Here is a 19,427-nt window from a genome sequence, read left to right on the forward strand (position 1 = left end):
ATATCCATCTGAACTGACTCTAAACCGACATAGATTAGTCTGGAACAGCACAACCAAGGCTATCATGCATAAATACATCTGAAACCAGAATAAATCAGTCTAGACCAGCACAAAACTACATAAATAAGCATAGACCTGCCTTAACCATCTTAATCTAAAGAAGCATGGAAATGCATGCTGGTTTATGATGGTCTTTCCAGCAAGGAAGAGTCTAATCAGTTTTTCCAGATGACATGTGGATGCTTGTGTTCGTCAGGACTTTCTCTGAGCGCTGAGACGGTGGTCCGGGGAAGAGTCGGGGGTTTTGCTGAGCTGGGCTGCAGTCTGACACCTCCATCAGAAGGGGACACCACACCCAATCTGTTTCCCTTGCATGTGGTGGAGTGGGTCCGGCTGGGGTACAACGTCCCCATCCTCATCAAATTTGGCAACTACACCCCACGAGTGCATCCTAACTACAGAGGTGAGCGTCACCGCGGACAGAAATCAGTTTCCCATTAGTCCTGCAGGAGACACAGAGGAACTTATGTAGCCTTTAGACTTGTATGTGCTTTGAATTGTATGTGCTAATGTAATGTAATGTATCGTAGTGTTCCTGTAGCTCAATTGGTAGAGCATTGCACTGTCAAGCGCAAGGTTGTGGGTTCGATTCCCCGGGAACACATGATAGGTAAAAATGTATAGCCTGAATACATTGTAAGTCGCTTTGGATAAAAGCATCTGCTAAATGCATACATTTAATTTTTTTTTTTTAATGTTTATAATTACATTACACTAATGTCAAATAGCACTTTATCTCACAAATAAAATATATGAATTATAATGTTATAAAAAAAGCTTCAATATTGGAAAATTAATTTTTATTTTGTATGACTATGACAATATGAATATGTAATAGTAATAATGAATTTAATCAAATAGTAGTGCTACTACTACTACTATTATTAATAGTAATACAATAGTAATAATATGTCTTGGTTAGACTTCTTTAGACTTCATCAACTCAATAATAATAATAATAATAGTAATTGTTATTATCATACTAATTATTATTATTGAAAATAATCTTGCTGTTAATAGTACAATTTTATTTTTGATGTTTATTATTAAGACTAAATAAATATACAAAAACAAGAAATAGTATTTCTAAAAAATATATATGTGTGTGTGTGTGTGTGTGTGTGTATCTTTGGAGATTTAAGAATTACCAAAAAAAAAAAACTAAAATGATATGGTTTAGAATGACAGTAGACAATAAGGTTGATGACAAAATTTCTGATTTATTTGAATTGTATAGTTTTATATATGAGGCACTTGCTGAAAAATCTTCTCAGATGCAGCTGGATTTTTAACGCTTGGGTTGCTGAAAGCTGTCTAAAGGTTTATTGCTATTGTTAAGAGAGACCGTAGGGTGCTTTAAATGCAGTCCTGAGTTTTACAATCACTTGTTTAGACCCAAAGAGGCAATATACTTCATCCACTCAGTAGCCCCCGATAGTTCCTGTTGTTGTTTCTCCAAAAGATGCCGACACACGGCCTGCAAAAGGCTGATTTCCCGGGCAATTCACCAAGAGTTTCCTTAAAACAACTTTCAATGCTGTTTGAGTGCTTACTTGTTTCCGGAGAGGTGCTTGTGGTGTAAATACAGCCGTTTGCCCCGGTGCAGATGAGGGAGGGGTCATGCTCTGGAATTTATTGAAGGGGGAGGGGCATTGTGTTGTTAAACAAATATCCCCAAATGACCCACCCAAACAAGTGCCCTGTAATCATGTAGCGTTTGTGTTTAGTAGAGATGCTGAAGGGAGAAGAGAGAAGGGGCGCAGGCAGTAATGAATGCAGATAGAGAGGGGGCGGATGGGGAGGAGGGGTGCGCAGACGTTATGGCCCATGGGGGTCGTGGGTATTGAGTGGGACCCTGGATTAAGAGCACTGGGGTTAAACTGCAGCGGGCCGCGTGTCTCTGCAGGGATCCAGTGGGTTTGACCCAGTAAGAGAGAAAATAGTTTTTCAGCAGGACTGCTTAAAGAACGAACAGAAGGTGTGGGAATAATATGTAATTTATAATGATTTATAAAGGTTACTATCCCATCATTGTGTCAGCATGCAAAATACATTAAGTGACTTCACTCCCAGTCTCTTGTAATAATAAAAAAAAAATCCATATTTGTCTTTTTTTTTTTTTTTTGGACATACACAATTTTATCTTTTGATGTAGAGATGGACAGATAATGGGTTTGATCAATATTTTCCACACTTTTATATCTATTTTATTATTGATTATTCCTCTTTACTTGTGTGTGCATGGATCTTATTCAAATTATGATATGAAATCTGTTATATTTATAATTAAATCATATTAAATTAATTTATAATTATATAAACAAATTCTATAATTTTTTATATATGTGTGTGTGTGAGTGTGTGTGTGTCTATATATATATATATATATATAAATATAATTCTCATTATTATATTTTATATAATAACATAATAAAAATCTTATTATTTTTATTATGATTAATATTATTTTATAAAATACAATTCTATTATTGGTCCTTTAATTGTAATATTAGAATTTCTTATATATATATATATATATACACACACACACACACACACACACACACACACACATACACACGCACACACACACACACACACACACACACACACATATATATATATATATATATACTTTATAATTAATCATTTTCATAATTTTATATAGATTATTATAACTATATCTAAATATTTTATCATTCTTTAAATTGTTTAAATATATAAAAACAATTAAATTTCTATTTTTAACTAAAACATTTTATTATTATCTTAAGTTTCTTAATGTGCTATATTTTCTTGATGTAGTATAATGATTAGTTATTATTGTTAGTTATTATCTGCTTATTGTTTATTGTTATTATGGGTCACAATAAACATGATCAAGTCTCTTCTTTAAAATACCATGTTCTCCAAGTGTTCGGATAAATATTGAGGCTTATTTATCTGATAGCATCTTTGTACCATGCTTTCACCAAAGTACAACTACGGTCTTTTTGTAAGAGCAGCCCTCAGGTCTCATTGACATCAGCTCTGGTGTGGTCCACGTTTGTTTCACTTGAACAGGTTTTGATTGGAGACCAAATGGAAATGTCCATGTTTTCCCAATGGGCTGTGCTGTGCATGTGTTTCTCAGATGAGCCCCTCTGTGTCTTGACCTGATACTGTGGTGTCTGTCAGCACCCTGGAGGAAACCAATGCAAAATCACTTAAGATTTGTTCTGTGGTGAGTCACGGGTTACAGAAAGATCTGGGCAAAAGAAGAAATTGTGGAAAAAAGCAGACTTCCTGATAAAACAAACATTGACAAATCATGAATAAGGAATAAGGTCAGTGAAAGGAAGAAATCGCATCTTCATTTCTCTCTCTCTCTCTCTCTCTCTAAGCTGCATCTGTGTTTCATTTTACTCCTATGTCTGGCAACAGATGAAGCCTCTTACGGTTTTGAATCTGATGTACTTCCCCTCTCAAATTAAAGACTGAAGGAAGTAACGTTCCCAGACCGCACCGCTAAACCTCACACCACGACAGGAACGACAAGATAAAACCTGACCTGCTCACATTTTCAAATAGAGCTACAAAATGAATCATATAGATCATGCTTTTATTATCAGAACTACACTGAAAAAATATTGTAGAAACAATTTTTGCTCAGAAAGTTTTTATTATTATTTATTATCATTAACTTACATCATAATGCCACTTTAGGGTTTTTAAAATATTTAAAGTCCCTTAAAGGGATAATCCACCCAAAAATGAAAAGATTCTGTCATTAATTACTAACCCTTATGTTGTTCCAAACCTGTAAGACCTCCGTTCATCTTCAGAACACAAATTAAGATATATTTGATGAAATCTGAGAGCTTTCTGACCATACATAATTGAATACTATTGTTGCACATAAGAAAACAAATTTTTTTTATTCAATATTCAATAATTTCTTCTCTTTCGTGTCATGGGGCGGTCACACTGCACTTTTCTCTCCATTGACTTCCATTCATACGCATGCGAATGCATCAGACCGGAAACGCAAGCTTATGCGAAAAATTTCGCATTTCGCTGCATTCCAAAGTTCAAGTTTGGTGAACTCTGACCTGCGAATTCGCATCACGTGAAGATGTGGAACCAGTAGAAGATCGATACGTCACTGCATGACCTCTCTGTACAGAAATTCAAAAATGAAGGAAGCGCTATATAACTTTAGCTGTAGAGCAGCGTCCTATTTTATATAAAATATATATATATATATATATATAAAAGAAGCTGTATGTCAACAGGAAACAGGAACAGATGATACATTTTAATGAGGACGTTTTATAATTTTTTATTGCTTAGGGTATCTTGCTCCCAACCCATATTCGCAGCGGCGTCCGAAATATTTTCGCACGTTTAAAGTCTAGTGTGACCGCGCCTTCAAGTCAGACATTTTATTTGTACTTTAGGCCCCGTCCACACAGAGACGGAGCTTACCCCAATCCGATCTTTTTTTTCCTCGTCTCAAGAAATATCCACGTCCACACGAAACCGCAAAATGATGTAGTATACATGCCAGACCAGTATGTGGCGTTGTAATTCTGCCACAGAGATACACTAAAAACAGAGAAGAAGACTTGGACTATGCTCATAAACCTTGCGCGTGGTACACAAACGAACATGGAACAATACATTTATTAATCAGTGTTAATGTTAGTTAATAAAAAGACAATCGTTCAGTGTTTGTTCGTGTTTTTGTTGCTGTTACGTGACGCAGAGGTGTCTGACTAGGGGGGAGTCGTGGGCTGATGACGTCATCGTTTCAGAACACAGATTAGCCGTCCAGACGAAAACGCAAAGACGGCGTTTTCAAATTTATCCACTCTGGGACCCGGTTTCAAAAAATAGCGGTTTCACCTTTCGAAAACGTCGGATCCGTGTGGACGAAACGCCTATCCGATAAAAAATTTGTGCGTATTCACAGAAACGCGTCTTCGTGTGGACGGGGCCTTAGTCAGTGTCTTTGTACATCGCATCCATTGCCGCTGACACCAAATCCAAGCCAAGAAGGGCCATGTTGAAGTTTCCAAACGATATACACTGAATTTCAGATTAGCGTGGGAGCTAATTGCATTCTTGGGTGGTTAGACCACTTTGATCAGGTCTGGGTTTGGCTCAGATGGGCTGGGAAGGCCACATGCTGACAGCTGTGGCACACTGCCCACAAAAGCCTCATGGAGTGAAGGAAGACCATCCTGGTTTTATTTTAGCTCTTTTCCCATCCCCGTCTGATTTAGTCGAGGCACGTGAGAAGAATCAGTCAATGTTTCCATGACAGGGAATTTAATCATGCAATAATGTTGTCATAATGTTTCAACAATGTTTTGATTTTGCATTAAATTATCCCTGACTCTAAATCTCATATAAATCTTCAAATCAAAAGCAGTTTCATTCCCCGTATCTAAACACGACATGCAGTCTCCTTATTCAGCACATCTCCTGCCCCAACTCATCAGCTATTCACCGATTAACTCTTTCATCGCCAGATCTATTCAAAGGCAAAGCCGCGTTACCTTTGCTTGACCTTTGGTTTACACTGGTTTTGGTTTCGCATTTCTTACATTCCTCAACTTAAGTCTAGGTAACTTCAAGTGTTTAATCAGCAGGATGAAACAATGGTAAAAAAAATGTAGACTGAAGACTTTGAGTTTACCCTGAAACCTGTCTTTCTGCTCCGACTGAACAGGTGTAGTCTTCCTGCAAAAAAAAGAGCAAAGAAACTAGGGATATCATGTTCCCAGAGTCCAAGAAGAAGAAGAACTGCATCAAACAAAGACATGGGTTTAATCTGGGGCATCAAGAAACCAGATCAGACCAATTTTACGCCGCGGGTCTGTGGTATTGGGATCACCATGCTTGGCTTCTCCTCCACTGGGAGATTTTATACATGCTTTTAACTCCTGAAACTACAAACGGGTAACCGGAGGTGGACATCATGCATTAAAAGTACAGAATAAAACTATTAACTAAAGCTAATCATAGAAAAATGTATTGGCTGGAGTCATAAATTGCTATGCATTGCTAGGCCAAAGCCTGTTTGTAATATCTTTTGATTCTTTTGAATTACATATTAAGTTTTTTTTTACTAATCATAATATCATATACAATGTACACTACTATTCAAAAGTTTGGGGTCAGTAATTTTGGCTGCTGGTGTCCAAATTCAGAAAGGATGTGTTGAATTGATCAAAAAACGACATGAAAGACATTTATGATGTTACAAAAGATTTATATTTCAAATGCTTTCTGTTTATCAAAGAATCCTGAAACAAATACATCATGGTTTCCAGCGCCACTTTTGTCAGTCAGAAATGAAATGTGAGCAGTATATTTTCATGATTTCTGAAGTTCATGTGACACTGAAGACTGGAGGAATGATGCTGAAAACTCAGCTTTGACTCACTGGAATAATAAGCATTTTAAAATAAATTACATTAAAAAAATTATAATAATAATTCACAATATTATTCACAATATTTTTTATAATTTACTATATTGCTAATCAAATAAATGCAAATAAACCTTAGTGAGAAAAAGAGTCTTAAAAAATATTGAAAAACAGAGTTAAATACCCAACATATGTTTGCACCTGAGACACTTTTGTTTGAACTTTTACATGGATGTTTCTCTAGCCAATCATTTACTAGCACATGCACATTAAGACATTCCAAAGCTCTGGATCAGCGTTATATGTTAATAACTGACATCTAGAGCCATTTAAAGGGTTTCCCAATAATCCGTGCTGGTCGTTTAGCAATGGCTGGTTGAAACAGGTGGCAGTACAATCTTTGCTCTATCGATCTGTGCCTTCGGGGCACAAGCTTTAGCCCCTGTGTCTGTACCTCAGTCGGATCTGTGGGATGAGGGCTAAAGCCTGCCAGACGGAGACCAACAAGGACAGCGTTAACTGTAATCTATCCCACGACAAAGAGCTATTCATAGAGGCTTCGAGAGATTATAGTGGCTGAAGGGGTGGAGGGGGGGGGCAGCAAAAGGGGGTTAGAAGCTGATAGGGCAGGGGATCCGTTCACCCCCTAAATCTAGACGTGTGATTGTATTCAAATCTAAACACATCCCATAATGCAGCAGGGCCCTGTCATCCACCAACTCACACAAAAAAAACAAGTTCAAGGCCTTTCTCAACACAATCTGTGGTTCTCCATAGGAGCCATGTGTTTTTTTGTGACACATTCAGACTGAACGTGACGGCGAGAGTCGCAGGGCTTTCCGTTGACCACAGACAATAGAGAGGTTATCCCTTCAGTTTAGCAGAGAGGGATGGAAAAGATCAGCATGAACAAGACAACACGGGACAGATAGAGTAGGCTAAACTAAACTGAACGCTCCGTGTTTGCTTTCCACAGCCGGACAGCGGAAGAGGCCACCCGCAGTGAGCACTTTTTTATGATGGCCAGATGGGGACAGTGATAATCTCAGGATGCCACCAAAAGGTTCACAGTTTGGCTGGTGATAGATGTTATAAATACACTGTGAAAGCAAACAGCTATTTCCTCTATTTACAGACATTCAAAAGTAAACACGTTTTAGAAAATGATTCGCCAGTTATACATTTTATTTCATTATTTTATTTTATTATTATCTATTTAATTTTCTATTTATTTTTTTATATATTTCATAGTTTTTATCTAATATTATGATATATAGATAATCTATATAATAATATGTTTTATTTAAATATGATGTAATATTTAAAATGTTAATTTGACACTATTTATATTTTATTTTAAATATTAAATTGTTCATTTAAATGTATTAATGTTATTTGTTTATCATTTAAAAATGTTGTTAATATTTCAAATGTTAATATTTATGTAATTTAATAATGACATCAGTAATTATTAATAATATAAAAAATCATAATAAATATTCATGATTAAATTTTTTTTAAATCAGAGTTATTATAGTTCTAAAACGGTAAAACATTTTTTGTTACTTAAAATAAAATCAACCTTAACTTGAAAAGAAAAATCTTATTTAAGCTAGTTGGTCATATTTTTCAGTTTCATTTAGTTTAGTTAATAACTAAAATTGAAATAAAAAAAATAATGAAAACTACCGGTATATGGACATTTACGAAAAAAAAAAAAAATTACAAAAGTGCAACACAATTGCTAAAACTTCAATTAAAATTAAAAACAGAAAAAGATATTTACAATTTTAATAAAAACTATAGTTGCATCTTAGTGAAACTAAAGTTACACCAATTACATAATGATTATATATATTTATTTGTTTTTATTTTTTTGTATTTTTTTTTGTATTATTATTATTGTCCGTTACTAGCAAATTATTTGCAACCATGTTTGTTCTTGTAGTTTAAATCAGCCAACCAGTGTTATCTTTGTTATTTTCCTGCAAATACGGCTCACAATATATACCATTAAAACATTTTTAATGATATGATCAATTTTTTTAATTGATAGGGTTTGAGAGATAAATCTAAACAAACACATACTTGTCACTCTTTGAAATTTTATAGTAAAGTGTTCTGATAGTATGTGTGGACACTGAATTATTATTCTAATTTAAACAAAAAATCTTGGTTGGTTTAGTTCAGTGGGGTGGCCCATGATTTTCCCTTGGAGCTGCTTTATGTTCATAGCAGCACATTCTCTCTTGTCGTTGAAAAATGACTCGTCCAACAGTTTTCAAAGGAGACGAAACATGTCCCACAGTACCCTGGGGTGAAGTGAGGAGGAGAGTTTCAGTGCTGTATGCCGAGGGAGTTCAGGGCCAGGGGCTTTTGAAAAGCCCATGTCAGAATCCCAGAACCACGTGGAGAAGATCTTTTGGCTGGCTCATGTACCACCCACAAGCAGAGAACCTGACCGCTGCTCATATGAGCTGCGTATTACCCTCCAGTGAACATCAGCTAGACTCAGTAACGTGTGATTACAGAGCAGTGGGAAAACATTTGAACAAAGCAGTACGCCAATCAAGGCCATGCATTATTGTGATCTCTACAGCAGTGTAATAAAACACACAGACACACAAAAGTGTGTGCATATTGGCTTATCCAGTCAGATTATTTAAAAAAAAAAAAAAAAAACTTTTGGAATCCGCAGACTCTGATTAGTCGCTGGGGTCCTTCTGGCCGACCATCATCTAAGTATTGACCCTTGTGCAATCGTGGACATGTCTGGAGGTAAATCTTTGGAGGTTTGAGGAGGTCAAGGGTCACCGACTGCTGTTGAGGGTTCATCATTGATCCAGAACGACCTTCTTTGGAATTCACGTTATGCACTTGTGACAGTAATTCAATTTTTGTTCATCAATAACTTGCCCTGTGGGAGCATTAAGAGCCCATTCCTGTAGAGATGTCTAATATTTGTCAAAATAATCAAGAGATTATATCATGACAGTGAGTTTAATTGCATTAGATGTTGTGCACTTACTGTTTCCGTCACGTCTCTGTAATTCACTCTCACGCGTTTCTCGACCCTTTCATCCACTTAAATCAAAACACGCTTTTCTTTTTTCCCCACGTGTAATCTTTTAAAATCACCAGCACAAACGTTTCCCCGTGACCCGCCCCTCCCTCCCTCCCTCCCTCACTGTGTTTTTGCCCCATTGGGTTTCTACAGCAACTGAATTCAAATCCAAACTCCCACCCCAAGGTTCCATCGCTATGGAAACCTGAGAGAATTAAAAGGGTGGAGGGGGTGTTCCATTCTGTTCTCATTGATGGGCAAACATTCCGTGGCGGGAAAGAATTCAGTGTCCAATAACCATGAGTGTTGGTTGACAACCGCACAGTCACTGTGTGTGCTTTCCCGCATATGTGTGTGTGTGTGCATATACATTTGTTTAATGTTTAATTGACTGTATGCAAGTCCATTTAGTGCTTTTCTATGCCCTAAAGCATCAGGCAAAGCAACTGGACATTGCAGGAATAGAAAGGAGAGAGACAGCAGCATAAATTTGTGGAATATCCACCACACCTGGCCTGTTTTAGCCTCTCTCCTGCTTTAATAAGCACCCTCGCTCTCTGACTCGGATCAGAGGAACCTTTTAATGACAGTAAACACACACCGGCTGCCGCTCTATAAAAAAAAGAATGCTTCTGAAGGATGAGGTCAGACAATTACTATATATGCAAAATCACTTCCACAGCTTCAGCTCTGAGATTAGACCGGGCTTAGTTGTTACTCGTAGTTAGTCATTTTATATTGGATGGCGCGGGTTTGAAAAATAAGCCCTAAGGTTGTGAATTTTGCTCGATTGATTGTTATTCGGTTCCTGTTCAATGCAGCAGTCACCTGCTGGGGAAATGAGTCTATGTGAAGCAGTCAGGATTGCTATTTTGGTGTTGCTAAGAGGTTGCTATTTTTGGATTTATGGTTACAGTTACACTACTGTTCAAAATAAATATACACTTTTATTCAGCAAAGATGTATTATGTATCATTTATAGCACTACAAAAGATTTCGGTTTCAAATTAATTCTGTTCTTTTGAACGGTCTGTTGATCAAGAAACCGAAAAATCGGGAACAAACAAAATATAAAACAGCACAGCTGTTTTGACAACAGCATTAATAATAATCAGAAATATTAGAATGATTTCTGAATGATCATGTGACACTGAAGACTGGAGGAATGATGCTGAAAATACAGCTGCGCATCACAGATCATATTTCACTGTTACTATTTTTATTGGATTTTTAATCAAATAAATGCAGCCTTAGTAAGAATGCGAAACTTATAAATAATAATAATAATAAAAAATAAAAGTTTACCCAGAATTATATAGCAGCACTGTTTTCAACTTTGTTTATAAGATTTTATTTATTTTTTACAGCAAATTATAATATTAAAATCAGCACATTAATTGCTGTTGTCTATTCATCTTTGCATCACAAAAATAAATTACATTTTAAAATATATTTAAATAGAAAACAGTAATATATTTCACTGCTTAATTTGTAGTATTGATTTAGTAAATGCAGCTTTGGTGAGCAGAAGAGACTTCTTTATCTCAGATGTTTCTCCTAAAATTAATTCTATTTGTGTGTTTTTATTTAATTTGTGTCTATTTGATTACTTGTTTTGTTTTAGGTACATAGTTATCCTTCAGTAACCGCTATAAAAGTGAACGTGGATAACAGCTCAGATCATTTGATAAGAATTGTTTGAGTTCAGAATGAGAAGATCTCTGACTTTTGATTGCAGACTTTGGCTGTTGAATCCCAGTATTGTCTGAAAACAACTGAGATATCAAAATAGATCTCATTTGTGGGGTTTCTCTCCTAAAGGCACTCTAGATGTGATGCCAAGCAAACATTTGATAAAAGATAAAGGATAGGATATGTCAGGACACGCCATCAGTTCTTCAGTAAATTGTCCTGGTATGGTTTTCATACTCTACATGGGGAGCTTGGCTTCCTTTCAAACTTCAACCACTGCTTCCAGCAAAGAGGAAACACTCACAGCCGCCTTCCACTGCGTTATCAGTGTGTCATCGTTTACAACCCTGGAATTCAGAGAAAATTTAAAAAAGCTGAATAAAAGTAGAGGGAGAGATCGAGGTTGAAAAACCAGACTCCCGTAACCAGACAACACACATATCATGTTTCAAAGAGTTGCTAGTATTAGATTAAACTGCTTCTAGGGCTTTGAAACTGATTATTGTGTCTGTGTGCTCCTTTCATATCATATTTCAATAACCATTGCAGGTTTGTGGGATTGTTTTTGCTATGAGGAAAACAGCTGACCATGAGATGTTCAGATTTGTGTGGAGCTGATATTTTCTTTGTCTCTATGATCTACTGAATTGTGCATTGCATTAATTAATTATATTGCATGAATATATCTGGTACGTTATGTAAAATAGTAATCAAGCATACAAATTTTACTTGGTGGTCAAAAGAATTGGTCAATTTGTTTTTTTGGGGTTTTTTTAGGCCATAACGATGTTCTGTTTTAAACACTGGGTTCTGAATAACTTAGAATTCCAGACACTCATCTGTATTAATTTCGGGGATAATACATGAAATACTTCATTGGCTTGTGAAGTAACAGGGCTGGAATAATCTCATTTGGATTTGCATTGGTGGTTTCAGGTATGCATGTGGTTTTTGGAATACAAAGGGCAGCAGTTTTAAATTTATGTTTTATGCATTGGGCAGATGCTTTTATTCCCCCCAAAAAACATACATTGCATTTAAGGTACACATTTTTATTAAGTTCATATATTTCCTGGGAATCAAAACCCATGAGGTGCTAGCATTTGCTCTAATGTTTGAGCTGCCGTTTTGTGTGCTTTCTTTTTCTTTATCTCATTTCTCAAAATACTTCTGAATAACTCTTGTCTCTCTGATTTCCGGGGCAGGTCGTGTGTCCCTGAGCCGTGGCGCGTCTCTTCTGGTGGATGAGTTGACTCTGGAGGATGAGGGCTGGTTTGAGTGTCGGATTCTCCTGCTGGATAGAACCACAGATGAGTTTCAGAACGGCACCTGGAACTTCCTGTCCATCTCAGGTGGGATAAGACAATTATTTCTTTTTATCCAGTTGTTTAAGGGGTGTGTTTAATGGCTTTGCATGTCAAAACCTTAAAGTTTCATAACATTTTACAAATTTCAGTCATTTTACATGCTTTTACACTAAATGTCAATTAGATTTTCAGTGTATGTGTATGTCCATCAAGTTCCAAATATAATTTTTACTCCAATATTTAACCATTTTTTGTTAAATTTCCTGCAACATTAATTGTACTGTTACACAGCATACAGGTCAATTATAGTTAGATAAAACTAGAACCGTAAAACCATAAAAATGTTACTTGAAATGACTGAAATTAAACTGAAATTACATGTATAGAAAAACTTTAACTTATTTTATTTCTGCTAGTTTGCATGGCAATATTTCTCATTTTCATTTTGTTTAACTTGATGTACTAAAATAACTAAAACTGAAGTAAAAATTAATTAAACCTTAAGCAAAATACAATAAAAATGACAAAATACATAACACAAATACTTAAACTAACTAAAATTAACATTAAAGTAGAAAAAATGCTATTACAATCTAATTCAAAATACTAAAATCTATAATTATAACACTGATGTCTGGATGTAAATGCTGATATCACTGATATAAATGCACCCAAAACCAACCATATGTTATATTCCAGCTGTGTTACTTAATCTTTAAAATGAATCTTGTGTCAATTAAGTTCCATAGAAATTGGGAGCATGCATTTTTTTAAGAGAATGTATATTTTATGATGGTGCTTTTATGTTTCATGTTCATGTTACTGGCATCATAATGCATTGTGTTACTCCTACAAAAAGGATTTAACTTTTGACTAAAGCAGCATCTGGAGCTCATGTGAAAGCTTTGTTGCAGTGAATAAGTGAGAATTGCATAATCCTGTCTCGTTTTTCATGACACACATGTCAATGTCTGATGCAGATGATGTTTGTTCTGATATCAGCAGAACTCATGCAATAGGCTTTAAGAATCAGCCTCTCTCCAGACTGGCTTTTAGCATCTGATGGTGTTTCTGTAGAATGGACAGAAACTCACACTCGCAGAAAACTCTCCTTTCGCCCATTATATGCACAGTGTCAGCTTACAGTGGTTTTGAAAGCTGTCTTTGTTTATGAGTGTGCATGTGTTGACAGTGTTATGGGGACATATCTTTTTTTTTTTTGTTGTTGTTGTGTTTAGAGATTTTTCAGCACTTGCAAATTATCACTTATTTTAAGTGTTTATTTCTGTATATATTTATTTCTGTATTGTTTTTAGTTTTATTTTAATATTTTGATGAACATGGATGTTTTTTGATGGTTTTTATATCTGTTGTAGCTCCTCCGATGTTCATAAAGACTCCTCCTGCCTTTCTGGAGGTCATGTTGGGTGAATCTCTCACCCTCCACTGTGTTGCTCATGGAAACCCCAAACCCACCATCATCTGGAGAAAAGATGATAGTGATGCTGAAAAACAAGAAGCAATTCAGGTACACAGAGCTTGTTAGTTGATAGGTCATTAATAAAGATCATTGAAAGTCAGCATGAAGTCCAAAACGACCCTGTTTGCTTTCTTAATACATGTTTTAAGTCTTATTGTGAATGATGCATAAATCCCTCCCCCTGCAACTAGCTATGTGCATTTTGATATATAACAAGCTTTGCATTGTTCAGTTTTTTATAAAATCCAATCTAGATTCTTTTCCGCATTGATTATCCTGTTTTAGTCCGAAATACATTGTGTTACGGAAGCACAATCACTTGTTAATCTTGTTTCATGCTGACTTGTGTGTAGAGTTCACTTTGGGCTGTTCACATTTTCCTTATTCCTCGTCTCGTTTACCACCTAAACATTAATTTCCCCCACCAGGTACTCAATGAAACCTTGTCTTTAAGCACGGTTACCAGGGAAACGACAGGACTATATAAGTGTCACGTATCCAACTCAGAAGGGAACCTTACCCACACCACACAGCTGCAGGTCAAAGGTCAGTTAAACACCACGTCTTTCTCCACGTGGGTGAGGAAACTCAGCAGCATTAAATCAAAATAGGCTTGCAGGGTATTAACGTTTAAGCAGTGTTGGGTATGAGAACTGTTAATGTGTATATGTTATTCACTGAGAAAGATGTGCACTTTAAGAAAATAAAATGAAGAACAATGTTTGCTTCAAAGTGGATGCATTGCCATTTTTTTTTTCATCTGTCATCTTCTGAACATTGAGCAACAGAATGTGGTATACACAGCATTAAGTAGAGTAACTAACTATTCTGGCAAACTGTCTACAAGCAAACACTGCCCTCTTTTGGTGGTAGAGCTTTAGCACAATGCAAATTGACACTTAAAGGGATACTCCACCGTGTTTTCAAATTAAACTATTTTTTTCCCTTACCTAAGACAAGTTGATGCATACCTCTCTCGTCTCAGTGCTCGCACTCAATCGCTTTGGCGCGCGGTGAAACTTTGAAAGCACTTAGCTTAGCCCATTCATTCAATATGGGCCAAGCAGAGAAGCTACGAAACACCTCCACGTTTTCCCTATTTAAATATAGTTACTCGCATAGTGTAAATCGACCTAGGACGGTAACACAAAACAAAACGTTGCGCTTTTCTAAGCGTCAAAAATGGATAACTATATTGTGTGGCGGAATACCATGGCAAGTGCTTGTAAGCACTTCATCTTGGCGCAGTAATATCTTCACTAGAGGGAGCGGGAGCCAGTGAGAGGATTTTTCACGAGTGAAGATATTACTGCGCCAAGACGAAGTGCTTACAGGCATTTGCCATGGTATTCCGTCATACAATATAGTTATCCATTTTACACGCTTAGAAAAACGCAACGTTTTGTTTTGTGTTACCGTCCTAGGTCGAGTTACACTACGCGAGTAACTGTATTTAAATAGGGAAAACGTGGAGGTGTTTGGTAGCTTCTCTGCTTGGCCTATATTGAATATGAAAACATGGTGGAGTATCCCTTTAAGCCTAAATCTCATTCATGAATTAAGATCCTCCTTGGATCTGAATGACTGTCAAAGCTGGCTTGCATGCATGCTTTTACACTTCCATCTCACATGCATGGTCTCTTACATTCACCCAGGTCCACCAATTATCATCATTCCCCCTGAGGACGCCACCATGAACATGTCCCAGGATGCAATTCTGCAATGCCAAGCAGAAGCGTATCCTTCTAACCTCACGTATGAGTGGTGGAAACAAGGACAAAATGTGTATCACATTGAGTAAGTGACCGGAATACTAACTTGAAATGTATAACAATATCATGTGGCTCACTTGAATACTTGATTCTGATTGGTCAACCGCAGTGTCAGGTATTTTTGCAATTTTTGTTTGCCCCTCAGTTGAATACATATTTTTGTTCACAGAATTCTGAAATCACGGGTGAAAATACTTGTGGATGGGACCCTCCTCATTTCGGGTCTAATCCCTGAGGACTCTGGGAATTATACCTGCAGACCCACCAATGGTCTAATGACTCCGCCCTCTGCGTCCGCCTACCTCAAAGTTAAACGTGAGTGCTTTGCAATTTGCTGGTTCTAGATTCTTTATATTTTTTTAATAATCAAATCATTTAAACTATGTAAAAAGGCTAGATAAGTTTAAAGGTTCAAATTATACCAAATACCAAATGAAAGATTAAAAACCTGACTCTGCTAAAGATCCAGCACGAGTGGTACGAATGCCCCGTGAGACTTATCTGCCCTCGGGAAAGGGTGGAAAGATCACATGCCCAGTTCAAGCCGAGCCCCCTGTGCTGTATGTTAATTGGACCAAAGATGGAGCGTCCTTGGATCTGGAGCAGGTACATTATTGAATGTTTACAACATCAAACATCTCACTGTGACCCATATAAGAACATTTTATATACTTCTTGATTGCTTAGTATCCAGGATGGATGGTCAACTCTGAAGGCTCAGTGTTCATAACCGCAGCCAATGATGATGCAGTGGGCATGTACACCTGTACAGCCTATAACAGTTACGGGACCATGGGCCAATCAGAACCTACCAAAGTTATCCTGAAGGTGAGCACCATATATCAAAAATGGAAAATACTTTGGCACATGTTTATATAGGTTGCCATTTACTCATAAATGTCACCACATATTGAAATGCATTATTAATGAATGACCTGACACTGAATGCTGACACCATTTCTCTTGTTTGCAATCTGGTGATGTGCACAGGACCCCCCTTCTTTCCGTGTCTTGCCTCGTGCCGAGTACCTACAAGAAGTAGGCAGGGAGCTGGTGATACCCTGTCAGTCTCAGGGAGATCCCACCCCTAACATCACATGGAATAAGGTAAGGTTAATATTTAAATATATTTAAAAAAAATATTTAAAAATCCAATAGCTTTCAGTGTGTTTCAGCTCGGTGATGTATGAAATGTGTGTATATCTGTTAAATAAGAAAAAAGCATATACTGTATGTATTTACAGGCATTGACTAAACGCCTCGGATGCTGGTTCAGTCTCTTTTTGATTCTTTATCATCTACTCTAGGTTGGTCCATCCCCTCGCTCTCCATTTACAGTCTTATCCAATGGCTCTTTGGCCCTGCGTCCGCTTAGTAAGGACCACCAGGGGACATGGGAGTGTCTTGCCTCCAACCATGTGGCCACTGTCAGTGCTTCAACAACAATTTTAGTGCTAGGTGAGAGGAACAGTGAATAGATGCCCGTCAATAAAAAAGAACCCTCATGTACCTATAGAAAATCAAGTGAGACCGACATTAAATGTAGTATCTGCTTTGTCTTCTTCAGGCACAAGTCCCCATGCTGTTACCTCCTTGTCTGTGGATCCAGGGTTTACTCAGGCCAATGTGTCCTGGGAGCCGGGCTTTGATGGAGGATACACACAGAAATTTACTGTTTGGTTAGCCACTTAAAATTGAATGCATCTGCAGCATTAGATAAATTGTTTTGTACATTGTACTAAAGATGTCATGAGTAACAGTGCCCCTTCAGTGAATGGGACTGACTCAGTTCAATATTTGATCTCTCTCCATATCAGGGTAAAGCCCACTGTAAGAGGCAAGCATGCATGGGCTTCAGTTCCTGTGCCAACATCCAAAACCTCCTTGCTGGTGACGGGTCTGCAAGCTGCGACTAGTTACCAGTTCAGCGTTCTTGCTCAAAACAAGTTGGGCTCTGGCCCCTTCAGTGAGATTGTCACCATCAGGACACTGGGTCAGTATTCTTTGTACATCATTTACAAACTATGCACTTTATGAGGTCATCCATAAATTCTACACACGCAGACATGTGTCTTATTCCTCAGGTTCCTCAGATCCACCCCCCACCGCCGTCTTTAGCACAAACCCAGATCAAACTCACCTACATTTATTTATTTTTTATAGTAATTTTCAATTAGAGTTGGCACTAAAATCTGCATGACAATGACCCTCCTGGCCAGCATTTGAGGATCTCTGTTATACATGGGAAAGATTAGCCTATATGTCCCCCTTCCTCAAATCTTGCCCTGGAAGTCCAATGCACTGCAGAGTTTAGCTCCAACCCTGCGATTTTCGAATGATCCTAAAGACATTGACTGGCATTGATTAGCATGCTCAGGTGTGCTTGATTAGGGTTAGAGCTAAACTCTGCAGGAAAGTGGATCTCGAGGTCCAGATTTGAGGATCCCTGCTATATGTAGTTCTTTTCCAGATCTTTATTCTTTTTTGATTAAAAACATTCCCTGGTTGGCTTTAACGTTATTCTAAACCTTTGGGCCAAGATGTATGATTTAGCATGCTGAGGTAAAACCTTGTGTTTTTTACAATGCAGCACCTCCAACAGAAGCTCCCACGGTGGTAACCACCATTACTGTGTTGTCCCCTCCTACCTTGCTATCAGCCAATCGTACATCACTGGGTGTGTTGTTGCAATGGTTGCCACCTCTAGAAGAGTCTCCTCCATTAACTTCATTTGTACTTCAAGCAAAACGGGGAAAGGGAGAGTGGATCACTATAGACAGAGAGATTGCTGTCAATGTGACTGAACTGATTGTACAGGGACTTGCGAAGGTAAAATGTGTGAAATATTGCAAATATAATATAATATAAACAGCTTGATGTTGAATGAACCTATTCTTTGCCATTTGTATTCACTTGATGGGTGATTTACTCTTTGTGTGTTTCCACAGGACTCAAACTATGAGCTGCGCCTTTTGTCTTGTAGAGACAAACAAGTCAGTGTGCCAAGTGACTCAGTTGTCATCTCTACTGAAGGTGAGGTGAACTCAGAAATCTTTATTTTGATATAATATTAACATTTTCTCAGGCACCATGAAGCTGGTGAAAACTACAGATTTAATGAATAATGTGGACTTTTTAATATGTTTTAGTGAGAAATTAAGAGTTCAAGAAATCAGTAGTATAATATGTTTATTGATTTAATATATTATTAATAGATAACATTTCATGTGTGACCTTAAGGTATGGATATGTATCCATCAGCGCCTAGTATCCTGGCCTTTGTTCCTGAGCCCCTGTTGGCTGGTATGATTGGAGGCATGTGTTTCCTGTTTGTTGCCATCATCCTCTCTTTGGTGACAGCTTGTGTTATGAACAGTAGAAGGAGACAACGGAGAAGGAAAAAGAGAGATGGTAAAAGCAGTGATAAAATTTACAGGGTCATTGTTATGGTATTGAAAATGATTATTTTGTTCAACTGAAATTACAGCACTACAAACACATTTTGAAGCTTTTTGCATGCTCAAAGTTATTTTGAGCTGCAGCATTCAGATACATGGGTTATGTAATTAAACAAATGTTTATGTACAGTTAGCAATGATTTGACGCCATTCCATATCAATTGCTGTGACATTCA

The 19,427-nt window shown here is 37.2% G+C and overlaps 1 protein-coding gene across 2 annotated transcripts in view; it reads left to right on the forward strand.

Moving 5' to 3' along the window:
• Positions 1-19,427, forward strand: part of igsf9b (immunoglobulin superfamily, member 9b) — a 38,386-nt gene that overhangs the window by 13,547 nt on the left and 5,412 nt on the right. For both annotated transcript variants that reach the window (XM_052604909.1, XM_052604910.1), the window contains 15 exons: positions 257-463; positions 12,440-12,586; positions 13,918-14,069; positions 14,450-14,567; positions 15,677-15,818; positions 15,963-16,108; positions 16,257-16,399; positions 16,481-16,621; positions 16,784-16,900; positions 17,101-17,251; positions 17,361-17,472; positions 17,611-17,786; positions 18,384-18,622; positions 18,742-18,826; positions 19,034-19,204. In XM_052604909.1, coding sequence (XP_052460869.1) covers positions 257-463; positions 12,440-12,586; positions 13,918-14,069; positions 14,450-14,567; positions 15,677-15,818; positions 15,963-16,108; positions 16,257-16,399; positions 16,481-16,621; positions 16,784-16,900; positions 17,101-17,251; positions 17,361-17,472; positions 17,611-17,786; positions 18,384-18,622; positions 18,742-18,826; positions 19,034-19,204 — 2,247 coding nt within the window. The remainder of the gene's footprint in view (positions 1-256; positions 464-12,439; positions 12,587-13,917; positions 14,070-14,449; positions 14,568-15,676; positions 15,819-15,962; positions 16,109-16,256; positions 16,400-16,480; positions 16,622-16,783; positions 16,901-17,100; positions 17,252-17,360; positions 17,473-17,610; positions 17,787-18,383; positions 18,623-18,741; positions 18,827-19,033; positions 19,205-19,427) is intronic.

Source organism: Carassius gibelio, chromosome A8 (genome assembly GCF_023724105.1).
Source record: "Carassius gibelio isolate Cgi1373 ecotype wild population from Czech Republic chromosome A8, carGib1.2-hapl.c, whole genome shotgun sequence".
Taxonomy (NCBI): Eukaryota; Metazoa; Chordata; class Actinopteri; order Cypriniformes; family Cyprinidae; genus Carassius; species Carassius gibelio.